The 10,317-nt window shown below is 52.0% G+C and overlaps 1 protein-coding gene across 1 annotated transcript; it reads left to right on the top strand.

Moving 5' to 3' along the window:
• The first annotated feature begins 6,660 nt into the window (after positions 1 to 6,660).
• Positions 6,661 to 8,897, top strand: SOX4 (SRY-box transcription factor 4). The gene has a single exon (XM_068557640.1). The coding sequence runs from the start codon at positions 7,444 to 7,446 to the stop codon at positions 8,875 to 8,877; it is 1,434 nt and encodes a 477-aa protein (XP_068413741.1). The 5' UTR covers positions 6,661 to 7,443; the 3' UTR covers positions 8,878 to 8,897.
• Positions 8,898 to 10,317: the final 1,420 nt, after the last annotated feature.

The following is a 10,317-nucleotide window of genomic DNA, read 5'->3' as shown; positions in this document are numbered from 1 at the left end:
AATGTGGGACGGGAAGCACGGGGAGGGGGGATCACTCATCCTTAAGAAAGCAGAGGAAAATCACAGAACTTTCATGCCTTACTCTGCCAGACTCATCACCTCTCCAGACCCCCAAACCGCCTCAACCGCCCTCCCTGGCACGGCGAATTTTCTTACAGATAATCGTTCGAATTGTGAATTTATTTTACAATGTACAACATACGCAGCGGAACAGATGGTGCGCTCCTGAGCCCAGCAGCTGGAGGGGACACTCGGCACACAGTAGGGGCACCATAAACATTGACTGACTGAGTTCATTGCCTCGGTTGACTCGCAGTCATCTTCTCCCCAGGCACTATCCTTACATCTCTCCAAGCCCCCGGCCCTGGCCCGAAAGGCGGTGAGCTGGGAGCAGATGGCGAGTCCCGGGTGCCAGGTGTGCAGCGCGGTGTGGGGCACGGAGTTCTTTGGTCCCTGCTCCACTCCACCCCTCCCATCCCCATGAGCCGCCCTCAGTGCCACACGTGATGTCGGGCCGAGAGGGACCCGGGGAGGGGAGGGCTGGGAGCAAGGAGATCTGGTGCCTGGCGGAGCCCGCGCGTCCTGCGCCCGCTGCCCGCCGAGCGCCCGCCTCCCTTCGCCTCTGACCCGCGTCACCTGGCAGCCCGTGCAGTCTCCGCGCCTTCCCACCCTCCGTCTCGGCAATCGAGCGCCTTTCTTCCTCCCCCTCCCCTCTTCCTCTCGGTCTCTTATCTGACATTTTGCCTCGCTTCCCTCTGCCCACTCCCCAGCGGGTTTCCCTCCCTGGCAGACGCGCCCACCCCAGCCCGCCCTCGCACACCCTCCAATTGTAGGTCAACCCGTTTGCTAACGTTAGCTTAGGTTAGCTCTTGTTGAAGCGTTTTTCCATAAGTGAAATCAGCCGCTTCCCCCGTGGGGCTCCAACTGTAATTGCTTCGACTTGGCTGCTGCGTTGGGGGGATGGGGATCCCACGGGCTGTGCTCCCATCCACACCGCGTGCTGGGGTCACTGGGACGGTTTCGGGGAGCCCCGCGGGGGGACGGTGTTGGCAGCCCCACCCGGACGCCTGCTCCCGGGCCTGGCTGCCACGGTGGCCTGTGGAAAGCCAGAAACACGCGAATCCAAGGGGGACAAAGCGAGCAGAACCCCTCCTCCACAACGCTCTGCTTCTAAGTAACTGCGCCTTAGGCGCAGCCTCTACTAGTGATTTACCCGCCAGAAGCTCCCTCTTCCCAGACCTGAGACCCGGGGCCGAGGCACTGGGGGCGTCGGTGCGCCCCTGCCATGGGGCCCTGGCACCGCCACTCCACCCCACCCCCACCCCGCCTTCCCGCACGAGGGAGGGCACCGAGGCACGCTGGCCCCTCCGAAGTCGCTGGGGACTCTTGAAGGGTCGGGTGCAACCAATTGTCAACCTCCCTTCGCCCTGCGGCTTTTTTTCCTCCCCTCGCCCGCCGCGTACACACCCTGCTCTGCCCTCCTGCAAGAGACCAGACAGCTGCACGCTCAACGGGACCAGGGAGGGGCTGCCCAGCCCGTGTACGAATGTCGCATGCCAGCCGGAGCGTGGGTTCCAGACGCACAGCGCGCACAGAGCGTTCAGGCGTCCAGAGCGAAGGCAGTGGGCGCGCTGGAGATCGGGGGCCAAGTGGCTGTCAGTTCCGGTCAGGGACGGAACTGGGCAAGGTGGCCGAGGGCCCAGCTGGCTTTGGGGGTGGGGTGGGGGGATGGAGGAGCCGAGCGCCCGGGAAACGACCCCACCCCCACCCCCCACGGCTAGCGCGGCCAATTGCAACTTCAAAGGAGGGCTAGGAGCTGGCGAGGGCGAGGGGGCGTGTGTGTTGTGTGTGTGTGTCTCTTCGGCTTCTTCCCCGGTCGTAAACCCTTAACGGAAGACGGGTGTTAAAGTGCTGCTGACAGGATCGCCTGAAACATGTTTACAGTAGGAAAGACTTTCCTCCAAAAAGCACAGCCGGAGTCGATTCCAATTTATTTCCTCCCTGTAACTGTAATCGACAGGCGAGGCTCAGCCGCCGCGGCGGAGCGACACTGAGCACCGCTAATCCCCGCTGAATCCTCGCCGAGCTCAGGGCAGGAAGAGCGCGGTGCCTGCGCCACCGAGTCGCGGCGCTCGGCGAGGCGTCGGGCCGGGGGAAACCATCTTCTGAGGAGGAGGGGCGGCCTTTCCTAGTCCTTAAGTAAGGCGCGCCTCGGAGAGAGCCTTCTAACTCGTTCCGGCTTCGGCAAGACACTGACACGGTAATTGATAATCTCCCGGTTCAGTTACTAGATCCAAACGGGAGCCAGCCTTGGCGTCCCCAGTCTTTGGGAGCTTCTGACAAGTGAACAGGAGAGGCGGCGGTTCGTTGCCCTAAACTCTGATTTATGATTTTAAAAAGATCAGAATTCACCGACACACCCTATTAACCGCTGATCGTTTAAACTGCTACCTAAAGAAGGTAGAGTAGTGGAGGATGATAGGGGTTCGGGAGAGGAGGAAGGGGGAGAAGAAAGAAGTCCGACCGTCCCCACGTTTTCCCACGTCTGCTCGTGGGCGCAGAGAGGCTCAGCGCTGCCACCTGGCGGCTGCTTCTCCCCGGATTGGGGGCCGGCTGGTGGCAGACCAAACCCGGGTTCCCGATGGGTGTGCCTTGCTCCTGCTTCGCGAAATGGGACAGAAGCTCGTATTCGTGCTTCAAATCTACGTGGCCCGGTGCAAACACTCATTTTCTGCTTGTTCTCATGAGAAAATTGAAAGGAAAGGAAAAGTGAGTTAGCGGTGGTATGAAGTGCATACATACACCTACCAGGTGCCAGTCACTGGTTAGGAGGGGAGAGAAAATGGTAAAAATTATTAGAAATGCAGGGTTCTTATCTCTTAGTTTATTCCAAGAGTAAAAATAATTCGTGGACTTCATTTTACCTCAAATCCTATTTTGATATTTTGCAAATAAGAATTACTTCCATACATTGTTTTTCAATACAACCCCACCCCTTCCCCGGGAAGTCCAGTTCCAATACAGTTTCATCAGCCCAAAAAGATGAAGTGCAAGTTATGTTTGTCTACTTGATTGAGAAGTAAATCAGCTTCGGATGGAGGGTTCTTTTCCATAAGGTGTGGAACCAAAAAGCCTGGGGCCTTTCAGTTGGCAAAGGCCAATGACATCCAATTTCTCAGGCTTCTTCCCTGTCTGCTAAAGTAACAAAGGCAGGTTTCCCCACCCCCCTCTTTATGTTCTTTGAACTGAATAGTTTTCAGGTCAGACTAGGTCCTACAGTCACAATTTCTACAACCAAGGCAAGGCAAAATCTTGCAAATCAGTTCAAATCTAAGAGATTTGTTAAACTAATTTCCCTTCAGGTTTTTTTTCTCCCTCTATACTATAGAAATATATTTAGCAGTAGAATAGAATCTTACTTCCATCTATACCCCATACCATTTTATGGATGTGAGATTTTATGTTGTTCAGGTGTGTGAGAGCAGAAGAAAAGAAATGAATTAGCAAATATTACATTACATCTCAAATAGAGTTCCATTATTCAATGGAAACTAAATAAAATAAGATAAAATATTTACCTTAATTCAAAATTTGGAATGTCTAGCATCATTGCTAATAAAGACAATTAGTCTATTATTCTAAAACAGAAATTTTTCTGCAAAATTTTTTATCTTGGTTTACTGTTAATATGGCTTAAAGAGTAGCATTAAGAATTACTTCATGTACTGCAAAGCCAGCAGAGGGAACACTGAGTACTGATTTAGTAGGGGCCACCAAATATCTGGTATTTGGGAAAAAGTGTCAGTAATGGAAAACTGGTTACAAAGCATATGAAGTTAGGTAATGAGAACACAGAAATCTTATCTCATTATTTGGTATTCAGAGGCCTAATACATTCCAGTGTGCACATACTCAGTTTGTGAGAAAGATGACTTTAATAAAAGGCCATTTGTCACATGTTTTCTTACATTTTAAGAGGACTACTAACACATAAGAACAAACCTACTTCAGAAGTCTAAGCATTCATATATACTATAATAATCTTGTAGTCAATAGAAATTACTAATATATTTCTTCATTCTAAGAAGAACTTCTTCATTTTTAACATCTCAGGTGTCTTACAACCATGGGGATGTTAGTTTCATTGGCAGTTTTTCTCCCTTAATGGCATGTGACTATGGTATGTCTTAAAGACATCGATTAGATTTGTTGAAGTATAGAAAAGACATCTAACAATAGAAATAGGCCAGTGGATATTATTTTTAGTACACACTTTAAAAACTCTGTGTGCTTTTGTGTGTGTGCGTGTGTGTGCTTTAAACATAAACAAAAGTACTCTGACAGCTTTGATTAACTTCCACCTTTCCCTGATCATATTCACTGGTAGACTCATAAATGGCTTTGGAAATATAATCAATTACATTGATTATTCACTCACCTTGACTGAAATATCACAAACTAGCCATACCCTCAAATCATGAGTTGGTGCAAATCCCAAAATAAACGTAGTATTTATTCTTTTTTTTATTCTGGTGAAAATATTGATTTTATAAATAATAGACCTCTTAGAGTAATTTTTATGTCAGATTGGTAACATGTAGGGGTGTGCTGTAGTGGGAATACTAAAGAAAATGAAAAGTGTGATGGCACACCCAACTTTGTTATATGCAAAAGCGGTGCCTGTGGGTTTTTTGTTTGTTTTCAAGATTTGTTTCTCCTTCTAAAGGAAAAAATATATAACTTGGGTAACTACTGGTCAAAAATTATTTGCTTTTACCCACAAAAACATTCTTGCTTGTGGTTGATCCTCAGAGATCCAGTCAGATGTCTGCAAAGGGTGTTCTTTCCAGTAAAATTCTAAATCTGACAACCTGGGCCTCTCGCCAGCCTACATACTTCAAAAGTTTGACAAGATAAATAGAAATCTGCTGCCTAGCACTAGGTTGATCTGAATCGAAAGCTGACCTAATTGTGTTGGGTTAGCCCTACCTAACCACTTATCACTGGCCTGTAGAAAAACAGTTTACTATTATGGTGTTAGGGAAGACCAATTTTTACTAAAATTTTAATTTTCATACCTTGGAACAAACGTTTGTGGCCAAATTAACATGTATTCTGACTACCTAGGCACCTTTTCTTTGCCGCATTCTTCACGATGCTCATGAAGTTTCTTTTCAAATCATTGGGATGACAAGGTTGCCACTGTGGTCCTTGGATGGTTCACATCCATGACCTGTAATTATTTTTTCACATTGGTGGCCATCCTCGATTTTAGTCTCTTGAACAACATGCTGCTTCTACTTTAAGGAGTGTCTCTGGAATCTGAACTATCAAGGGAAGGATAATTGCATTCATTGAGGGCTTATTATACATCAAGCTCATTGAACCCTCACAACAACCCTATATAAAGTAGTTCCTAGTGTTCCCACCTCACAGATGAGGAAAACTGAGACTTGGTCACATCCCCAGGGTCACAGGACCAGTGAGAAGGACTAGCAGCCAGGTCTAATATAAATCCAGAGTTTCCATTCTCTTCTGCTACCAGTACCACTGCCTTCTACAGTTTCTCTTTGCCTTGGCCTTTTAGTTCCATTTGATTGAAGTAACAAACATAGGAGAAAAAAAATATATATATAGGAAAGGAGGAGGAGGGTGTGGGGGAGAGAAGGATGGAGAGTGAAGCTATCTTTAATTTTGAAAATGTGGAAAACAAATATTTAGAAAGTAAAATTGATTCCCATCCTTTACTCGCCATTATCACCTTACACAAAACTCTACGGAAATTCTCCCATTGAGTTAACTATGGAACACTGCCTAATGTGTTCCAGTGGAAAGCTCCTCTGTTTGGGCTATCCAGGATTTATAGGGGAGTTTAAATCATTAAATGACCATAGTTAACCCTTGTTTGGTTAAGAGAGCAAGTAATTATTGCAAAAATTCCTCTTCTCTGCCTTCCAGAAACAGCACCAAAATAGCTCTGAAGGGATTTACACAATACTTCAACATCTGTGCTGTACCTGGAATTGTTAAAATAACTGTGATGACAGGTGTCTAGGTACTGCTTTCTTAATGATTTTTAATATCTATTGATTTATTGTCATGGCTTTGCCTCCCCCTTTTACATCCTTGGCTTTATGAAAGAGCCGAGGAACAGATTTTGCACTAGAGGCTGATTCTTTATTCCAATACTGAAAAGAACTAATAAAAATAATCACTTGGCTTTTAAGCAGAGAGCTTCCATTTACAGTATTTCACCCTTCCCCCCCTTCTAAGCCCCTTGTTATCTAACATAATGGTTAGAATACATTTCCGTCTCTCCCCTTAATAATTTCATGCATTAACATCCTCTTCACACACCACACACCACACACGCACACACACACGCAGGCACGCACAGCAAAAGGAAAAGAGGCAGCAGAAATCTCAGCTGTACTTCTAGCCCTTTTAAAAAGTTTGCTCTGTAAATTGGAATGAGGTCAGATTTGGAGCTTCTCATTGCACGCGGAGATTATTATTGCATCGGGTTCCAAGCCAATGGGAAGCCCGGGGGAGGGGCTTGGCTCGAGGAAGCGTTGGTTACAGCGGCTGATTGGCCGCGGCCAAGACTGGGAAAGGATAAAGAGACGCGAGGCGGAATTGGGGTCTGCTCTAAGCTGCAGCAAGGGAAACAGTGTGTGAGGGGAAGAGGCCTGTTTCGCTCCCGGGTCTCTAGTTCTTGCACGCTCTTTAAGAGTCTGCATTGGAGGAACTCTGCCATTACCAGCTCCCTTCTTGCAGAAGGGAGGGGGAAACATACATTTATTCATGCCAGTCTGTTGCATGAAGGCTTTTTGGCTTCCTACCTTGCAACAAAATAATTGCACAAACTCCTTAGTACCGATTCCGCCCACAGAGAGTCCTGGAGCCAGAGTCTTTTCTGCTTTGCATTGTAGGAGAGGGACTAAGTGATAGAGACTATGTCGCTTTCCTGAGCTCCTGAGAACGCTCGTGAACTGGAATCAACTGCTTCAGGGGAAGGAAAAAAAAAAAAAAAAACAGACTTGCTTGGGAGGCGGCGAGAAACTTGCATTCGAAGCTTCAGCAACCAGCATTCAAGAAACTCCTCTCCACTTTAGCACGGTCTCCAGGACTCAAGAGCCGAGAGACAGCGCAAACTGCGGCGCGGTGAGAGAGAGAAGAGCGAGAGAGAGAGGGAGGGAGACTCTCCAGCCTGGGAACTATAACTCCTCTGCAAGAGGCGGAGTACTCCCGCCCCGCATCTTTTGGAGACTTTTCTCTCTTCGCCCACCTCCGCCCCGGCCGGGAGTTGAGCCGCCCGCTCGGCCGCCGCGCGCGTGCCCCAGCTCGGCGTGCGCTTGGCCCCGGGAGCCGGGAGGGCCCGGCGATTGCGCCGCGGCCGCCGCAAGGGTGTGAGCGCGCGTGGGCGCCCGCCGAGCCGGGGCCATGGTGCAGCAAACCAACAACGCCGAGAACACGGAAGCGCTGCTGGCCGGCGAGAGCTCGGACTCGGGCGCCGGCCTCGAGCTGGGCATCGCCTCCTCCCCCACTCCCGGCTCCACCGCTTCCACGGGCGGCAAGGCCGACGACCCGAGCTGGTGCAAGACGCCGAGCGGGCACATCAAGAGGCCCATGAACGCCTTCATGGTGTGGTCGCAGATCGAGCGGCGCAAGATCATGGAGCAGTCGCCCGACATGCACAACGCCGAGATCTCCAAGCGGCTGGGCAAACGCTGGAAACTGCTCAAAGACAGCGACAAGATCCCTTTCATTCGAGAGGCGGAGCGGCTGCGTCTCAAGCACATGGCTGACTACCCCGACTACAAGTACCGGCCCAGGAAGAAGGTGAAGTCCGGCAACGCTAACTCCGGCTCCTCGGCCGCCTCCTCCTCCAAGCTGGGGGAGAAGGGCGACAAGGTCGGTGGCAGCGGCGGGGGCGGCCACGGGGGCGGCGGCGGTGGCGGGAGCGGCAACGCGGGGGGAGGAGGCGGCGGCGCGAGCGGCGGCGGCGCCAACTCCAAACCCGCGCAGAAAAAGAGCTGCGGCTCCAAAGTGGCGGGCGGCGCGGGCGGCGGGGTCGGCAAGCCCCACGCCAAGCTCATCCTGGCGGGCGGGGGCGGCGGGAAAGCGGCGGCCACCGCCGCCTCCTCTTTCGCGGCCGAGCAGGCGGGGGCCGCCGCCCTGCTGCCCCTGGGCGCCGCCGCCGCCGCCGACCACCACTCGCTGTACAAGACGCGGACTCCCGGCGCCTCGGCCTCGGCGGCGGCCTCGGCCTCCGCCGGCCTCGCGGCCCCGGGTAAACACCTGACCGAGAAAAAGGTGAAGCGCGTCTACCTGTTCGGCGGCCTGGGCGCGTCGTCCTCGCCCGTCGGCGGCGTGGGCGCGGGCGCCGACCCCAGCGACCCCCTCGGCCTGTACGAGGAGGGGGGCGCCGGCTGCTCGCCCGACGGGCCGAGCCTGAGCGGCCGCAGCAGCGCCGCTTCGTCGCCGGCCGCCGGCCGCTCGCCCGCCGACCACCGTAGCTACGCCAGCCTGCGCGCCGCCTCGCCCGCCCCGTCCAGCGCGCCCTCGCACGCGTCCTCGTCGGCCTCGTCCCATCACTCCTCCTCCTCCTCGTCCTCCTCCTCCTCCGGCTCGTCGTCCTCGGACGACGAGTTCGAAGACGATCTGCTCGACCTGAACCCCAGCTCAAACTTTGAGAGCATGTCCCTGGGCAGCTTCAGCTCGTCGTCGGCGCTGGACCGGGACCTGGATTTTAACTTCGAGCCTGGCTCCGGCTCGCACTTCGAGTTCCCGGACTACTGTACGCCCGAGGTGAGCGAGATGATCTCGGGAGACTGGCTGGAGTCCAGCATCTCCAACCTGGTCTTCACCTACTGAAGGGCGCGCGGGCTGGGAGAAGAGGGCCGGGGGGCGGGGGGAGGGGGCAGAGAGGAAAAAGAAAAAAAAAAAAATGCGGACAGAGAAAGAGTTGCAAGAGAAAAGGGAAAAAAAAAAAAAAAGGAAAAAGGAAAAGGAAAAAAAAAAAAGTGAGCAGGGCCGGCTTGGGCCGCGTCCCGGTGGTCGGAGAGCAGCGCGGCGGCGTTTGGGGACCCGCGCTCCCATCCCCCACCTCCCCGGCCGGAGGGACGCGGCGGAGGCGGAGGTAGACAGGGGCGACCTTTTATTGTTGTTCTTGATGTTGTTGTTGATGGCGAAAAAGCGACTTCGAGTTTCCTCCCCTTTGCTTGAAGAGACCCCCCCCCCCCGCCCCGCACCGCTTCCAACGAGCTTCCGGACTTGTCTGCACCCCCGGCCAGATGCCGAGTTGGTAGTTTTCTAAGAGACTGAAGGAATCTCGTTCCTCTCTCATCGCCCCCTTGGTGTTTTATATTTGGTTTTTGGTTTTTGATCCGGAGAGGAGGAGGAAAAAAAAAAAAATCCAGCGCGCCCCCGGGGGGTTTTGTTCTCAGCATCCCCGCCCCCATCCTTCTTCTCCGCCAACCCCCCCCTCCCCCAAGAAGACAGAAGGCTCCGGGGAGTCGAATTTGACCGACGGCGGATGTTGGAGGGTCGCACGGACCCGAGCGCCGGGACTGAGAGACTCCACGCTGGCGAATTCCCGTTTTGTTTTTGGAGGGGTTTTTTTCTCTCTCTCCTTTTTTTTTTTTTTCTTTTTTTCTTTTCTTTTTTTTTTTTTTTTCTTGCCCCTGCAGCCGGAGGAGGAGATGTTGAGTGACCGGCGCTCGGAAATGACCCAAGAACCTAGTTGGAAAGCCACACCAGCCAGGGCGAGGGGCGGGGAGGAGAAAGACACGAACTGGAAAGGGGCGAATAATAAAACTGAAATGGATTTGCACGTTGGGGAGAAGGTGGCGGCGTCTCCTGGGCCTCCGCCTCCCGCATCTCTGAAATCAGTGAGGTGAGACTTCAAGGCCCGCAGGCGCGGAGGAGAGGAGACTGTCTGATGTGGTACCGGGGCAGTGGAGGGCGAGTGGTGTCGGGGGGAAAAAAAAAAGGTTTTTTGCTTCTCTTAATCGGAATCGTGATGGTGTTGGATTATTTCACTGGTGGGGTTAATATAGCATGTTATCCTGTCTATCTTTTAAAGATTTCTGTATAAGACTGTTGAGCAGTTTTTAAAATAGTGTAGGATAATATAAAAAGCAGATAGATGGCGCTATGTTTGATTCCTACGACAGAAATTATCACCAGCTTTTTTTCATTCTTAACTCTTTAAAGGATTCAAACGCAACTCAAATCTGTGCTGGACTTTAAAAAACAATTCAGGACCAAATTTTTTCTCAGTGTGTATGTGTTTATTCCTTATAGGTGTAAATG

Source organism: Eschrichtius robustus, chromosome 12, assembly GCF_028021215.1.
Source record: "Eschrichtius robustus isolate mEscRob2 chromosome 12, mEscRob2.pri, whole genome shotgun sequence".
Lineage (NCBI taxonomy): Eukaryota > Metazoa > Chordata > Mammalia > Artiodactyla > Eschrichtiidae > Eschrichtius > Eschrichtius robustus.
This window is presented reverse-complemented; position numbering and strand designations above follow the sequence as displayed.